Source organism: Haliaeetus albicilla, chromosome 24 (genome assembly GCF_947461875.1).
Source record: "Haliaeetus albicilla chromosome 24, bHalAlb1.1, whole genome shotgun sequence".
NCBI classification, from domain to species: Eukaryota; Metazoa; Chordata; class Aves; order Accipitriformes; family Accipitridae; genus Haliaeetus; species Haliaeetus albicilla.
Window position 1 is genome coordinate 24,471,305 of NC_091506.1, and position 18,132 is coordinate 24,489,436.

The following is an 18,132-nucleotide window of genomic DNA, read 5'->3' on the forward strand; positions in this document are numbered from 1 at the left end:
TAATTTCTGGAAAAAGTAAATGCAGCACCTCACCTTTGGGCCAGTGGACTAGTTAATTTTCTGTACTTCCACATCCTAATTTTAGTCACACTTGTGCGGATAGCTTGTCACACTATGGCTGCCCATGAAGAAACTCTGCCTGCACAGTTACATTGAGGAAAGGAGTAAAGTCATTACACTTGCAGTAGGTGGCACATTGGTGAAATCTCTCATACACGTTTATTTTTGTTAATGTTGTTTATTTCTGTTGATATTGTTTATTCGATGCCAGTGACCAGGTTATGCTGGGAAAGATGGCAGTTGGTGCCTTGAACCTTCACCAGAGCAAGAGGTTGGACAGTATTTCCATAACAGACAAGCTCTAACGTGGGGCGAGCAGCACTGCGTCACTGCAGGGTGGGAAGGGACACGATCCCGCCCGAGTTCAGCTGCAGGATCCCCTGACAGCTGCCGTGGCACCAGCACAACCGCTCCTCTCCAGCTTGTTGGACTTCAGGAGGAGAGAGGAAGGCCGACTGCCGTCATTTGCACAAAACACAGCTGTGCCGCTATAAACTGCATCTACACCCCAAGCGCAGAGCTGTTACCACCACTCATGTAGACACAACACAAGATCAGAAACACTCAGGGCAAGCCTGTTTTTAACAATGTGTGTCAGGCAGTAAACAGATGAACATTCAGATAGAGACAGCAGACAATAAGGGCGTGCCCAGACAAAAAAGCTCTCCTGCTATCAACCAAGGTATACATTTATAACTCCTCATGTATGTCAGTATGATCCATGATGTAGAGAACTCCTGCATAATGGAATAATTTATTCTCAGCTACGAGGAGCTGAGATACAGGCAGTGCCGATCACCTTGCATTTCAAGCCCTGCGAGCACCCGGGGTTGGTCGTCTTCTTCTTTAAACAACTGCCCCTGTTATTTCTGTCCTATTTGCATCTTATTAACCATCTCGCATTTAAACGTGGACATCTGAAGTAGCTGCATAAAATACAAAGGACAAAGCATTACTCCGATCGAGTGCGATATCACCCAACAGCGGCAGCGTGTAAAGGCTGTGTTTTCCTTCTCCGTCTTTTGGGAGGACATCGTGTAGTCTGCTAACTCAATCACTTTATTTGGGCATAGGAAAACTTTTATTTACAACACGTTAATTAAAAAAATATTTGACAAAAAAGGCATACAGTATTTTATACTAAAAGAATAAAGATTTTTATTAAGCACTGTAAGTTGCATTCAATAGCCTTCAAATACACCACACCACAATCCATCTACAACCAATCAAACCCAACAGTAGTTCATTCTTGCACAATCCATGAGTTGGGGCAGAACTCCCTTCAACTTACATTAAGATACCTACTTAGCTCTTGCGGGCAGGGAATGGGGAATTACACCTCATTTCTGATCACTAATGTGTGATGAAGAGCATCAGGAGAATTATATGAAAACGAATATAAAGAAATGATTCTGATTTTGAAGTACATTAAGTTTGGAAACACTAACAAAAACATCAAAATGATACAGGTATATTTGCTTATACTAAATTCTTGATGGGAAAGTTCTCAAGAACAAGCCATTTGTTTCCTGCTACAGAAGGGGGGTACTTTTTTTTTTGAAGATCAAAGCTTTTTTTTTTGTTTTTCACAGAATTTCATATTTGCTAATATGAAGGCATAAAACAGCAACAGAGAACAATAATGCATACAGCAATGAGTACACCAGGGTAACGTTGATATTCAAAACGGCTAGATAATTTTTTTTTTTAAGTTTTAGAATAAATGCAACAGAGGTCAATAATCACAAAATTTTAAGGTTAGAGCAAGATCAGTCAATGACTAAACATAGTTAACATCTTTTATAGGACTATTACTGATTATTAGCTTTTTGTTTTGCAAATGGGCACAGTACTTGTAAGAATGGAAGAAAGAGGACAATAACATGCATAATATTAACTACACACTTTAAAAATTATGAACCATGCAGAAGTTTAGCTCAAATAGTAGTACTAATGGTCTACGTCTGATTCAAAACCACATAGTTCATTGATCACGGATGCATGGTATTAGTCACAAAAAGTTTCAGAACACATTGTGTTTATTTTGAAAGGTCATTTGCATCTTCTATGATTTCAAGTTTATCTCCATTTAACTTGCTTGTAAAGTATGTATGATGTATATTTAAAAATCAGCAGAACTGCAATATTACTCTATAATTTTTAGTTTCGATAGTTTGCACATTTTAACACAAAAGAACCACATCAACGGTGATGAAATTTAAGAAAGAAAAAACTGTGGTTGTGCCTTTTTCCCCCCATAATCATGAAATCAAAGCCTTAAAGAAAGCTTTATTGTGACACAGTAATGCAAAATCAAATATAATGGCATACATATGGTGCCAAGTACTAAAAATTATATTTTAAGCTATATATACTTAAAGACTGCCAAAATTTGTTTTCTTTATATTTCAAAAAACAAAACTACAAGCTTTTGTCATAACCAGTTTAAACTTTATGTATACTTCATTTTAAGTGCGGGAGTCAAATGCTCTTCATTCTCTTTCTTTTTTGTTTTATTGTAGCATTTTGACTACAACTGGTTAAAACTAAAAATGTGTTGTTTAAATCTCTGACATCAAAGAGGGATCCGAATTTCCAAAGTCCTCATTTTTCTCTTACGGAAAGGAAAAAATGTACGTAACTGTAGGCTCTCTTTCTTTCCAGATATTCCTAATCCTGACCCTTCCCAACATCCTTCACCCTCTATAAAAAATAAGTTTACTCTTCTTTTTTTAAGACAGTGGCCTCAAGAGTATCATCTTTATGGCAAACACTGTCTGCATTTAGTGCATTTAAGTGAGGATTTGTATTGCACATTTTAGAGTCATTACTCAAGGCACTTTCAGACTGATTGGAAGCCCTGATGTCTCCTGTATTCCCATTCATCTGGGAAGCTGGTTTTTCCTCATTCACAACTCCATTTTCAGCCAGGGATCCATCTGAAGACACAATTGAGGATTTAGATTCCTCTGATTTTGACTTAAGTTCTTTGGCTACTTCTTCTGCTGAAGCAGCATAAGGAGGTTTGCCCTATTTTTTAAAAAAAGAAGAAAATTACTGAAGAACCACTGCTATATATTTACAATCTGTTACAATAACACTATAATAGGCAGCATGCAGTGTGCAGAAGTATCACAAGCGAATACCGAGTATTATGTACTGCTGAAATAAGAAGTGGCATACAAAATAAACAGCACAGCACAGATGAGAAAGAACTTTCAGTATTTCTGAGTGCCTTCTAGCCATGCCTTCTGATGTTCTTGTGGTAAAATGCCCTTTCTAACTTTGATGCTTCAGTTATTTCACAATGTAAGAGCTACATAAACATCTGGAAACACCAAAACTGAGAATCAATATACAGCTTAACTCTGCTTCTTGGTTCATATACATTACAATTTAATGATATGATTACATGTTATTCAAATACAAACCAAAACTTTTTTCAGACAATTTTTAAAGAAGTGCAAAAGTACCATGCAGTATTATCTATACTAGTCTATATGCTTCTGAGATTAGGCAAGTGACTTCATACGAAAAGCATATAGTAGAATCTTACAAGACTGAGTATAGCAATAAAAACCAGATTTATGCAGCATTAGAATGTATATTCAGTTTTTAAGTATCTGCAACAATGAATCTTAGTGTTCCAGAAACATAATAGGCTTTAAACAACAAAACAAAGTAAGTAGGTTGGGTTGCTAAGAAGCAATGTACTTTTCTATCATGCTGTTAACAAAGTCAAGTACTGAGAAATGACTTAAGATACGGACATCTTATACACTTCAAACAATAGCAAACAGTTTCATAGTGTAATAATCTGAATTTTTACATACTAGAAACAGTGTGGTTAGACTTTTCTGAATCGCTGAAAGATTTTGCAGTTGAGTAAGAACTCTTGTTCTCTAGCATCAGTATCACAAAACTTATTCAGAAAACCATAAAAAAATCTGCAGTAACATTGCATAGGTATATGACTGGCATATGAGGACAAAGAATATTTAGCACGTGTGTGTAAATGTACTTCTTTACAGGCTTTACTAAGTGTTAAGTTTTAGATTAAACACATGCTTTTGTTTCTTTCCAGATCAAGAGTGAAAGGTCTCATCTTGTGAACAAATAGGCATGTCTTCTATGTTTAATAAATGCAAATTGCTTATTTCAGTCAGGTTCTCCAACCTTTCTTCATATTGTCTCATAATGACTATCAATAAAGCCACTGCAGGGAAGATCTTACTTGGTGTAAATACCCATATCTGAATCTGGCCCTGAATGGGCACTCTTTCCTTAACTGCCCAGGTTTGTAAGACAGGGAAGTACACTGTTGCCAGTTAGTCTTAACTGGGTATCAAAATCTGCTTGTTATGCATTAAGTTTTCCAAGTTCTCCCCGTCACATGCATTTTAATTCACCTTTTCTCTTTTCCTGTAAAAGGAATATATACTAGGGTATAGTGACTTCATGACCGTAAAATCCAATGAACTCGGGACCAGTCAATAGAAAATGTCATTTATGTTTCTTCTCCCTATCACAGGCACAATTTTAGACCCAAATCCTTGTGATCGCAAGTATTTACCACCCAAATTACATATAACCAATAAAATGTGAATACCCAAACTTGCTGACTGTCTGCCAAGACTATCTACCATCCACCTATAGGTGCTATCTGAACTACATTTACAGATGTAAACCTGTAGTAAACCCGGAATATTTGGGAGCTCCTTTTCAGGGCTTCCTTTATTTCATAGGTTAAGGTACTTGGAAATTAGACACTATATAATTAACATAGTGGTTTCTCTTCTATTTAAAGTAAAAGATGTAAAGCTTCAAATACATAGGTAGATTTGTAGACATATATCATCTGCGGACACAGAAATTTAACGAGAAAGAGAAGTATTTGAATTTTTACACCTAGAAAACCGCAAGCTTTACTGGAAGTTAATAGTTGCTTCATTATCCACTGGAGAACATTCCTTCTCTTACTGTCTGATACCTGCAAACACCCCCCTACTCTTACATACTAATGTCTCCATGACAAATTGCACATCCATATGATGTATTTATTGTGAAAGCTTTCCACCTATTTTCTACCCACTCATCCATTACCACTGGGACTTGCATCAACATTCAAAACTGCATAGCAGCAAGAACAATGGAAAAGGGAGGAAAACATAACTCCAAAGCAATTGGCATTTAATATGAAACAGCAGTTTGCTTCAGCTATATTTAAAGGATCCATGGAAAAGACAAAAGCCATGATCCACAGACGCTTCACACGTTGTCACCAAAAATGAAACTGTGTGCTCGTGGGGGTGAAGACTGGTCTGTTACTTCCTAGAAGTTTAGAGTAAGTTCTTACATTTGGAGCCATGCAGCAGCAAAGATCCTTATACTGCTAATTTTTCTTCATGAGGTCGGACCGTGGTCCCAGAAAAGAAACTGGGAAAGAGTGGGGGCAGGAACAGAACAGCTAATTTGTTTCAGCTTTGTATTTCTCCCATTTTCCTAATTTTTCTTCTGCTCCCACAGCTGGTTAGAGCTGTGTAGGCACAGCCTGCACATCAAAATACATTTTTCCACGTCTGTCTTTATAACCAAAGTTTGCTTAAAATTGCGATGCAACACTAGCCTGTCATCCACCAGTGGCTGTGCAGCTTACAGCTTCAACACATAGGAAAGATCATTGTAAGAAGCACTTATCTTTTAAAGTTGTGCTTGTCAGTGTTAGCTGGTCTGGAAGTCCATACCATACTAGTCTGTAAACTAGAGTGTTCTGAAGTCAGGCACATGGCTTTATTACCTGAATTGCTCCCTGGCTTTTATAACCTCTCCCATAGTACCTTCCGCCTCTTCCAAAAGTTCTTATCACTGGAGTGGAAATAACTCCTCTAGGACGCCTGTAAGTTTTGAGGAAAAGGAAGAAAGAAAAATACTTATCAGCTTTGTTTAAAACTGCTTTAAATTTTATTTTGCTGGAAGATTTTTTCCTACCTTTACTGTCTAGTGACTAAAATTTACGTTTCTTTAAAGAAGCAATATGACTAACTAATTCAGAATTACAGGGTTCTACTGCTTGCAAGTGTATGAAACATAACAAACCTTTTGTTTTCGTAGCAATAAAATGACTATATCTGTATTTCACTTCTAGAGAAACAATAAATGAGTACTTTCAAGCTTTGCAGAAACATTTTCAAAGTGTCAAATTATCCTTACAGTGCTTTAAAAACAGAACTCAAAATACTTTCACCTTAAAAAATTATGCAAGCAATTTGAACCATTTATAAGGCCATTTCTCCCATTTAATAACACTTCCCATGTATAAACATGCTAGACAGACAAAATCAGATAAAGGAAAGGAAGGCAAAATACAAAATTGCTTCAGTTTTGATGGGAGAATACAAAATCATCTAAGAACCTGAGGGAAAAAAGGAGGCTTCAGCAATATCTGATGTGTAGCAATTTATCAAATTTGGATGCTTTCAAATGGAGGCTTCCAACTAGGACACATCAGGTGGTGGTTTTTTGATTTGATTCGATAAAGATTAGATCAGATCAAAACAAACTTTCACTCAGCTAAAACTATTTTAATGCCACCAACTGCAGAAACTCAAATTCCTAATCATTATGTCAAGGACTACTTCTCACCTAAGAATTCTTTTTGTTTTCTCTACTAGAAATACGTGACTGCTCTACTTTTCCTCCAAATCCACTGCCCCAATACCAGGAGGTCCCAGCATGAAGACTGACCCCTCTACAGCTGGCACAGAGCAGCCAAGTGCTGCTTAGGTCCAGGCCTGCATCCAGCCCAGTTTCTAAGCTGCATGGGCTGCAATTGCCCAGTTTGCCATTCTGGCAACAAATGACAGCTGCCATTTAACTGAATCTCATATTCCATATACCTGACAATTCCCACATGCCAGCAAGATCTCTGTGAGCTGTACAAAAAACCACCTGAAGAGGAGGTAAGCTTTTCTGTAGTGCTCCTGCTTCCTCTGCTGTAAAAACTGAGTTATGCTGAACTGACTCAGTGGAGAAACACTGATCTGTGCCATGCAAGTCCTTTCACACACACTGCAAATTCCCACACTGAGCAATAAGAAATTAAATACTGGGATTTAAAAGCAACAGCAAAGAGTTGTGTTTTATATTTGAGTAACTATCACTGCATTCTTTCCAAAGATTTCAACAGGGCTTACCTATCCCATTTGCTATTTTTTTACAAGGTCAAAGTGTACCCGAGTAAGATTCTTCCTACTCAGAAAAATCACACGAAATCTATTGAGGGATCAAAGCCAATAAAAAGCAGGTAGTATAATTTTACACAATAAGAACAACATCCAAGTTCGGCGTTGCACAAAGACACGAGACAATGGTGTAAACAAGCCTGACATGATCCCCTCTGCTGTAACAGATAAAAAAAATGAAATAGAAGTGTGCAGGACTAGGTGATAAATTGCAGACAATGTACTGTGCAGTTTCCTAGGAGTCTTCTTTAGTAAGAAACAGCATTTGCCAACAAGGACCCCAATCTTTAAAATGCCTGTCTTTAGACAGAACACTAGTATTACTGTGTTTTCCTACTAGGTTTTATTTTTAGTACCAACTGACACAACAAGCAGATAAGCTGCCTGCAGTAGTTTTGCCCTCTTTGACCAATTCTGTTAACTCTACAGGTAAAGAATTTAACATCATTTGTGATCTGATGGAGAGAGGAAGATCTGGCATTGACAGTTTTCCTGTTGTTTTGAGGAGACAACTTGCACCCAAACCTAACTGCCCAAAGATAGTACCTCCCACAATGAAAATGTACAGATATTTTATCCCCTAATGCAAAAGCTATTATTGGAGATTAGCATTTCTCTGTTGTAAAGGTACTTACAGGACCAATAACACCCTTTCAGTGATTTGACCACTTCCCAGCTAAGGAGGGTTCTCAATTTAGGACTTGCCAGTGTTAGTTCCTGGCTACTGATGTTTTGCATAAATTCATGTATTTGCTTCTTCAGAAAATGGAGGAACTCCTATCCTGTCAAGGTAGTCAATGGTATGTGTAAATGTAAGCCAGATCTGAGCCTGAAGGTGTCTCCAGATCATCACTCAGGGTGCCTCAGACAGCAGTCTTTGTGTATGACAATATAAATCACCCGGAAGCTTTCTGCAAACAGTACTGCAGTCAGTGCATTTAACTGAAGAAAAGTAACAAGCTCTGTAGTAAGCCAGATTCTTCTGTTCATGGATCCTCATGAAAAACAGAACTTAAGACCACACACTAACCTCAATTAAATGGTGAAAAATGTTATTTCATCCACTGAAACTGAGGAGTAAGGTTAAAATACCCAAAGGAGCCTAGTGCCTCATCGCACACCTTAGCTTACTCCCCTGGTCTCCAGCTGCTATTCTGGAAGAGCACAGGTGTCCCACAGACCCCACTAGCCTGCACAATTAGCTGACAGTTGTCTGAAGCATCTAAAACAACACTAGATGCTTATGTGTTGGCAACTGAATCTCATTCTAGAGAATAAAATGTTCCTACCTAAATTTGGTCCCCTCAAAGTGTCAGCTCTGCTCTTCCACCAGTGCTGTTTTCTTCTGCTGAACTTTTTAATCTTTGTTTCTGCTGTTCTTACCTCTCCCTGTCCCCACACTGGCAGCCTCTTTGCTTCTCCCCCTGCTCCCATTCTCCCAGGGCTTCAGATCCAACTGTTTCCTCACTCAGTCCAACAAGACAGGCATTCCAACAGCTCTTGCTGACTTTAGCACTATGCTTTATAGTGCACATTTGATTAAATTAATGGATAGAGAGGAATTCATGCAGTTCAGACTTATGCTTTCAGACGGCTGCTTCCTAGCTCGGGATGGCATAAACACACCTACTTTACTCCATACCTTTAATATAGTTAAAGACAGACATAATATATATATCACATTACCTTGGGATTGTCTCCTATAATAGATACAATCTTAATTAAAGATAAGACAGTTCTGTAAGGGACAGAACAATTAAGCCTATGGAAAAAATATAATCTTAAAAGGACTAAGTACTTTTGTAACGAAGTATCTCTTTTTCAGAAATGTTGTGCACCTGTAATTTCAGCTGTAGTGAAATGAAGTGGAAGAGCTGAAGAAATTAATATTCTTTTAAGCACATCTCCCATCATGACTGTAGCAGAGAACTATTAAACCTAGAAACATCCTTCAGGTGTTTTCTGCTTCACAGAAGAATTACATAATGGAGTTGTTAAAAATTTTACCATACTTTTAAATAAATGTTCTATTATGACAAAGAAAGTAATTGAGTGCTGTGATAGTTTTGATCGGGTATAATGTATTTATTGATTTCATGTAAGAGAAAGCCCCCAAGTCATTTCTTCATGCAAAACAATCCAGTGTGTGTGTGTGTGTGTGTGTGTGTATCTCTATCAGATTGAGAGTATGAATTTTAGTTGCACATAAAAATGCTTATGCTCATCTGAACAACTGATTAAAAACATCTTAAAATGAATGTAAATGCTTTTCTTGAATAATCAGTAGGTATAATTTACCTAATGTGTCCTAAAATCTGTTGTATGCAATTTCTAACTTTTCCCTGTTTTGCTTTTTTCCCCAATCATTAAAATACATATGAAAAGTATGTTCCACAAGATTGCACTTACCCTCTTGCTGGTCCTCCCACAGAAACAACCTGCAGAGGAAATGGCCCTCTACCCCCTCGTCCACGTCTGCTTCCAGCCCAATGGCCGACTACAGTGCCGGCAATTTCAAGTTTCCCTCCCTGAGAAGGAATAGGTTGGACTCCTGCACATAAAAGCAAAACCAAACCTTGATCTTCACAATCATAACATTAAAGTTACAAATGAATGGAAAACTGGTTTGCCCAGATTTTATCACATATACAGTTTCCTTTTTTGATACTGGGAGATTATTTCTCATTTTGCGGTCTTTCAGAAGTATTATAAATCCAAGAGTCTTTCTTTCCCCCCCTTTTTTAAAAATAGATATGAATTCTGAAAAGAAAAATGATCTTACACAAGTACTTCAGTTTCAGTAATTGAAAATATACTTTAGATAAGCATTAAGAAACTGAAGTGAAATTTTACAAACTATCTGAAGATTATTTTTTTTCCTGCATTCCTAATAAAGAAGTAATTTTTGCAGGTTTAAAATCACTTTTTAGTGAACACCAAATACCAGCATAAGACACACAAATTATAATTGCTATAAACGACTCACTAGGCAGAATTATCTGTTGAATGTTATGCAGAATTATCTGCATAACGACACTAAGTTGTTATAAAAATACAATATTTAAACTGATCTGGGTGTAAAAGGTAGGTTTATCCTTTCCCTACCAAGAAAGCAGCTAAAATTGCAATTGTCTAAAATACAAATGTATCTTCTATTCAAGTTGCTCGTATCTTTACACCTGTGTTTTGCCCTCAAATCAACTCTGGGGCATAACACATTTCAAGAAATCTAGGTAAGTGCAACTGAGCCAGATGTTACTGGTAAGACCATCAGCACTGAAAAGGTTACAAAACACAGCATTTATGCAGCCGCAATTAGTCTTCAAACATTAATACACTAGGAACTAAACTACTGATTAAATTCAAAAAGGTTCATACTTTCCTGTACAAGTCTTTCAGCTTCAAATGCACATTGTTTACAGGGGCAAAGTTATACACACAACGAAGCATTAGAGGAATGTTTGCTCTTAGGATAAAAGCTCAGAGGCCAGAAAGAACAGCTAAATATATGGAAAAATTTTACCCTGAACAGGGGATTGGAATTAACAGGTTTCTACTGTCCCACCTCGTACAGGAGACAAGCAATGGCACACAGGTAGGTAAGTAAATCTCACGCCTGTGTCCACACTGACACTGATGACAGCAGAGAATGGGTTAGCAGTAACACCGCAGTCAGTCATTTCTACGTTGGGTTGCTTTTGCAAAAAGCTCGACTGCCCCCATATTTAAAACAAATAACTGTTAATACAGTCAAGCAAAGTTCAGCTGGTGGCAGATTCCACCCTTGCACCTCGAAGCACAGGAGACAGACCGTCCCGTTAGGTTTTACGGCTACCCTGTGTTTGGAGGGGGGGTTCTAGGCATGAGAGGGGCTGGCGCTGAGGGGGCTTGTGGCAGGGACCTGGGGAGAGCAGAGAGGACAGCAGCCTGGGCAGGCTCTAGAGAGGGAGAGCTCAGACAGTTAGGGAGAAAGGGAGACCGGCAGTCAGTAGGAAAGCCTCAGACCAAACCATAAAGTGAAGGAAGCTGTTGCCAGAAGCTCTAAGAAAAGGGGTTTGGGTATAATTACCGCCCTGAAACTTGCTAGTCCTGTTGCTGTCATTGCCAGAGAAGGCTCCGGAGTGTCCTGCCGCTGCCGCCACCCGGAAGGCCCGGTAAGCGCCTGTGGCTACTGTTTCCCCATAAGGGCCTCCGAAGCCATAGACTCCTGTTAGACCCAGGGTAAAGAAAGACAGGGGAAAAGCTGTGAGGGGGCCAGGCATCCGGGAAGGCCCCTCGCAGAGACGCTGCTGCCTCCTTCCACCCTTCCCGAGTCAGCAGGGAGGGCCGTGCTCCTGCAGGCTGGGCTCCTGCAGACAACGCTGCACGGGAGCAAGCCACCGCCGCTGAGAAGCCCTGGCCAAGGCTGTCCTGCTGCCTGAGCGAGCACGGGGTCTCCTATCCAAATAGCAGGCCTTGAACCTGGGTTTGGAACGGGCATCCCGACTTCTATGGCATAATGAGCACTGTAAAGGCTTGCAACAATTTTTCGGCACTGAGCTCCGACGGCTACAGTTGTGGCACCCCAAGAGCATCTTACTCCCAATGTCCGGTATCAATATACCCACGGGTCTTGGTACCGGAGAGATTTGAGAAAGGGAATAATTCTAGAAACAGCCTGGAATGGTTGTATCAGTATGCAAACTCAAAGGTGCCAATGGTTAAATAACCGTAGCACAATCCAGAGGGGTGGGAGGGAGGAAAGGTTGTCTTCAACCCTGGCAGTTAAACTGTGTCCATTAATTTAGGCATTTTTAATATTTATAAATATAAACATTTTGAAGCAATGTACAGTGCAAATAAGAGCCTTTTCATATCATCCAGTGTGGATTCATTTCTCTTTTGTCTATTTCATACAACAGCAGTAAAAATATTTTGATCTGGCACAGTTACTAAAAATCCTGATGGAAATACGCAGCAATACAACACATTCCATATTGCTAGGCTATGGCTAATAAAAGTAACAACAAAATACAGTGATTGGCACGTGGCAACACATGCCAACCACTTGCTTTTATGTATTTTTCCTACAAAATTGAACAGACAAATCAGTTTGTAGTTTTGGGAATGTGAAAGAGAAGGCAACGCTTCACACCAACATGTTTTGCACCGCTGTCCCATCACTTACCAGCAAAGCCTCTCCCCCTGCCCTGAGGTGGTGGGACTGGCCCAAAGTGTCGAGGATACATAGAAGCTGGATAGAAAGGCATGGCAGGTGGAGGTGGGAAAGGGAGAGGATGGTTCTGCCTGGAGAAATTTAATCCTTCTAGGATGCTCTGACGCATCTTTTCAACCTTGGCTGCCTGCTCAGCCTATGAATAGAGAAAAGGTCACAAAGAGATGTTAAAATTCTGATTTCAATTGTATAAAGCTAGATTTACACAACAACTTCAAAGAAGAAAGCAAAATAATAGAAGAGTAGATAACTACTGCAACCAACTTCCATAAAGCTAGCTAGAAAATTACAATAATCTGTCTTGTATACCTACTAATAGTTCAATGATACTTGAACTGTTCACAAGAAAATCTTTATGTATCGGCAGAGAGATGGGAGTCTAAATACCGAGACAGGTTAGAAGTTGATAACACAGAAAACAGTTTACAAGTTAAAAGGATTTTTCAGAAAGGAACCGAGAAACTTCTGTCTGCAGTCACCTGAACACTTAATGCAGCCCTTTAAACAGAATAAAACAGAATAATCATCATAAACCTGGACTGCAAAACAAAGTCTATGTAAACAGGCCAAAGCATGCCTGGAGGCTAACGAGCCTGAGAGGGACCACAGCCATCACCAATATTTCATCTATTATCAGTTTCCCTTGAGTGAGAAAGAAGAGGAGGTAAGCTTTTTTGTTCAGATTTCATACCTCCCAAGAAGTATATTAAGAAAAAAAAGTTTTGGTCATTCAGTAAACTGTTGATTTTTATCAGTTTCCCGTTTTTATGGTTAGATAATAACCTTGCATGATTTGGATACAACAAAAAACTAATTCATTTGTATTTTAAACGGTCGTAAGAAACGTGAAAAGATTTTGAGCTTAAGGACCATAAGAATGACTTCACAGTCTGTAAAATAAGTTAGATATCACAAAGTTTCTTTCACTGTAAAGCCACTGCAGCTTAGTCCCTTGTGAGCCTTGCTAGCTTGACCCAAAAAGACAGTACTTGAACAAATGACCAGGGAGAGTTTTCTACTCAGTTGTTCATTACATCACAACTGCATTCAAGATTCTGTTTACAGAGAGAAAAACAATGAAATTAAAATTTACGTGTTTACTGTTTCCAAATCTACCAAAATGCTATCTCAATCATCTATAACAGATAGGAGAGTAGACAGAGCTGAAAAATACCTATCAGCCATTCACCTCATATTTCTCTTTTAAAAGTAGAGATGATATGTGAAGTAAATGACTGATAAACCAACCACATCTAACACTTCTGAAAATCTGGCACACTTGATACTCTGTCACACTTCTGAAACTACACACCTGACCATCACAGAGGTCAATGAGCGGAACTTTCTCCCGGCTTGCTTTGATGAGCTTGGTCTGGAATAATTTTCCATCAAAATACATCCACGGACAGCAGTGCTCCCATGGAATTGGCTGTCCACAAGCATCGTTTGCAAAAAGCGCCATATCGACACCACTCATAAATAAAGCAGACAGCTGAATTCCTCGGGGATCGAGATTCTCAATCTGTTTAAAAAAAATTGTAAATTTAGTAAGGTAATAAAGAGATGTAATTAAAAATTATTCCAATAGTTACATTATTTTCAGAACTCTTGGAAACAGAGCGATTTTAAGAGGTTGTCCAGACTTTTCACATGTTATTGCCAGTTTGACAAGAAGAAAGCACCAGAATCTATCACCTCTCTATACAAAACTGCAATACTCAGGAAGGCTGTTGTTCCCATCCATCCACTGCAGAGGTGAGAGATAAAACAAAAAACCTCTATTTTCTCAACCACAAAGCACAAGAAATTATTTCTAATATTTCTAAATATATTTTAATGTTTTAACTCAATTCATTATCAAGAAGTCAGTAAGTTTTAAATAAAATACTAATCTTTACTTTGTGGCATGTATTGTCTAAAACATGTAAGATGCATACTTGAGCTGCATTAAAATAATTGATAAATATGCAGTACAGAGTTTTTCAAACAATGCTAAAGCATGTTATGGTAAGGAAAAGCTTTAAAGACACTTAGAGGAAATTAGCAGTAGAAAATTTAATTTAAAAAATTATTTCAAATAATCTTGTGCTTCTGAGGTATTTTGTAGAAAGTTTCAGGAATGAGCTCAATGTTAGCACTCAATTTTTCTTCCCGTGTATCACATTTTGCTTCCAACTCCTTTATAACGGATTTTCTATTAGCTTGATTCAAGATATTGCTGTTAGAATGCATCTCTTATTAATGAAGTAAAGTTTATGCATACACCAGCTTTATTTAGGATGCAGGATAGATACACAAAGGTAGAATTAAATAGTGAATAATAGCTGGTGGTGGAAGCAATGAAGGATTTGCTGGCAGTAAATACATTTTTAGCTCTGGCATAAGAAAATATCACTAAGAGTGTTCTCTAAAATACTTCTGAAAATATCACCCCTTTCTTGGGAACATTTTCAAGACCTTAGTATTAAATTTTAAAATTAAACTACATTACCTTCCTTATGCATAAGCAACCTTTAAGATCCAAAAGACTATCCAGATCGTTTTGCTGATATGCAGCTGGGTTCAAACTCAGCTGCTCTTTCTGCCTGACTTCAACAAAAAGAGAAGCAGCTGCTTCATATGAAGACAGTAACAACATTACATGAAATATTGCATCTTTCAGTTAATCAACATGTATTATGGAAATGATCCATATTACTCTTCATGTATGATTTAAAAATAAAACTTGGAGAACAATTTCTGTTAAACAAAAATATTGTATGCTGTTTATTGCTTGCTTTGTCTCTGCCTTTCGTGTTGGAAAAAGTATTTTCTCTGGGAATTCCTTTCTTAGATCCCCAAGACCAGCAATTTTCACAGTGGGGTTTCCTCCTCTTTGCATCAAATCTTAAGATAGAGGCAAGACTTCAACAACGCTTATAGATACCTTTGCCAAAATCTCTACCCCTAAATGTTATTTATTTATTGTGTTATTTTGAAAATGGACATTGAAGACTAAGTGGCTGATACACTGCTGTTCTTTGATGCATCCAGCCTTGCCTACAAAACTCATGTGAATTTCCACCGATACCCAGGAAAGCTTGGGGCAGATGTTTTGAACCATGCTCTCGTGGTTCTCATGAGACTTTAAAGGCTCTCCGCAATGCTCGGCCAGGCCCAATGCTTGTCACCTCAGATAACCTACGTACATTTCTTCTGAACGTATAGGATAACTCATTGTCAATTCATTCATTTCGCAGAGGTTGGCCTCATGCTTCCCAGAAGACAAAGTACTGCTCTTCATACAAAGCAGACAACTGTCATCTTTGGACCAGAATCTCCGGGGTTCTGAAAGACCCAGTAAGCACACAGGGCTTCCAGCATGAACTTCTAGTAAACACCTGGAAAAGGAGTTCCAGCAAACACCCAAATGATTCTCCTGACAGACAGGATCTACATTCAGGCTGCTTTTAGGGAATTAGCCACAATGAGTACTCCTCAAAAATGCTGTTCTCAGGAGTCTAATGCACTTATAATCCATGCCAGCAGCAATCCAATCCTAAGTGCTGAAGCAAACAAGCAGTCTTGCATGAACTCATCAGGTGTTCATTATAGCTGTCTTCATCCTGTGTTTCTTCAGATCTTTTTCGGCAACGAGGGAAAGGCCAAATAAACGTCTTCCTGTTGGATTTTATTTATTTATTTATTATTTTTGCTTTTGACATTCATTCTTTGGTATATGGGAAGAGGATTTTGTTTTTCTGTTAACTCTGCCATTACGACTGCTAACACGTGAATTCTCTACTTGCTGTGTGACAAGTTCAAATAGATTCTGAAGTGGATTCAGTTGTTTTCTTCCCCTTACACTTATTAGGAGTTCTATGGTTATGTGCTGAGTTTCCACAAGCAGATTGATTTGGTTTATAGGCTGAGACTGAGAAGCCCTTGCCAGGGTGCTACATGCAGGAATGCAACCCAGATTCTGCTCGTCACCCACAGAAGAGAAATAGTCACTTGCTGGCTTTGAGAATGGTCTTGCAGACCTGGTATTAGTGGCAAAATATTCCTCAGAAAAGCCTAATAGCTGTAATTACTGTTTCTTCTCAGAAAAACGGTGCTAGGATTGCTGCTTTTGTCTGTGCCCCTCTGTAGTGTGTACCTGTGAATATGAACAAACTTGGGAACCAAGTACCTTCTCCTTCCTGATTTAACTAAGGACAGCATGTTATCCAGGCACTGCTAGGAGCAGAACTGGTCAGTAGACTTTCCTGACTTGAGCCCTACAGTACCTAAAGACTATCTATCCAAAAGGACTTCTTCAACATGAAGTTGCATGATGAAGAGGCAATCAGCATCTCATCTCCTTTGCTATGTTGATCATCCATGCAGACAGGAGATAAGATGGATCACCTCCAGTTGTGCATGCCCTATACATCCTAATACCTCCCATAGCTTCCAGTTATCAAATACACTATTGGACTTAAGATACATTATGTAGAAAAAAGTATCTAAAATTATTTCCATTCAGAAAAATGTTTGCTTAAAAAAAATAAAAGAGGACTAAATTCTACTGTTTTATTCAGAGAACTTCATAGTAGGTTCTGAACAAATCTTGAAGAGCAAACAAGGTAAAAGCAAAACCCAAATCTTGTATATTTTAGCTCAAAGGCTACAAGAGGAAAGTTCACTGTGAGCATATGAAGGTTGAATGGAGAAATCCCCCAGAGTAAGACAATGTTGCACAGATTGATAGCCGTTCTGTATTTACAGTAAGGATACCACACTAAACAACTCTATCAATTAGCCAGCAGTATTTACTTCATATAATACTACTGTATTAGAAAAAAAATAGAAACTTTGAGATCTTAACTTTTAAAATCCTCAAAATAATTATTTCTACAATTTTGTGAGTATTAATAAACTTGTCCCTTTTTTTCTCCTGCATTTTTCCATTCAAGATTATGCAAATCTCCCTCCACTTCTACGCTTGGCTGCAAAAATATTTTGAATGCTGAATCATGAAAAAATACCCAGGTTAGTATTTAAAAACAGCTACACAAGGAGAAAGTCTTTTTTTTTTTTTTTTTAAGCTTTTCAGTGGAAGCAGATTTGTTTCAAACTTCCAAGAGACAATTACTTAAGAAATTGTGAGAAAAGGTTCTGCAGTATAGAGTATGTTTAAGATTTTAGTTACCTATCTAAGCAGTGAAAGAGAACTGATTATCAATCTTTGCAACACTTCAAAATACTAAGATTATTATTTTGGAAAGTATAGGTAATTATGCAAGGCTTTTAGTGAGACAGGCACATACACATCACCCACTACAGTTAACAATATGGTTCAGCTGGGAAAAAAATCTCTTAAATTATGAAAGTTATAGTTAAGAATTACCTTGAGTTCCTGAAGCTGATCAGGTTCATAGAGCTTTGGAGACAATGCTTGGGCAAGAAAAGCATCAAGTTCCTGGCGACGAAGTATACGAACCCCTGGCCACTGTACCATATACCTACAGCGAAAGCCCATAATTATTCAGAAGCTTCCTTTAATAGGTAGATCAAGAGGTATTTTATGTTATCAGCAGTCACCAGAATGGAACAACAAAAAAATCTTCTTTGCTGTCTAGACTTGAATAGTTA

At 38.2% G+C, this 18,132-nt stretch overlaps 1 protein-coding gene across 3 annotated transcripts in view; it reads right to left on the minus strand.

Annotated features, from left to right (window-relative positions):
- Positions 1-1,193: 1,193 nt before the first annotated feature.
- The window catches only part of FAM120A (family with sequence similarity 120 member A), a 56,196-nt gene continuing 39,257 nt past the window's right edge, over positions 1,194-18,132 (minus strand). For 2 of the 3 annotated variants that reach the window (XM_069769868.1, XM_069769866.1), the window contains exons 12-18: positions 17,888-18,002; positions 13,829-14,038; positions 12,469-12,652; positions 11,371-11,508; positions 9,711-9,852; positions 5,858-5,954; positions 1,194-3,090 (exon numbers count right to left, since the gene is read on the minus strand). In XM_069769868.1, coding sequence (XP_069625969.1) covers positions 2,779-3,090; positions 5,858-5,954; positions 9,711-9,852; positions 11,371-11,508; positions 12,469-12,652; positions 13,829-14,038; positions 17,888-18,002 — 1,198 coding nt within the window. In that variant the 3' untranslated portion in view covers positions 1,194-2,778. The remainder of the gene's footprint in view (positions 3,091-5,857; positions 5,955-9,710; positions 9,853-11,370; positions 11,509-12,468; positions 12,653-13,828; positions 14,039-17,887; positions 18,003-18,132) is intronic. The other variant, XM_069769869.1, reaches the window with a different exon arrangement.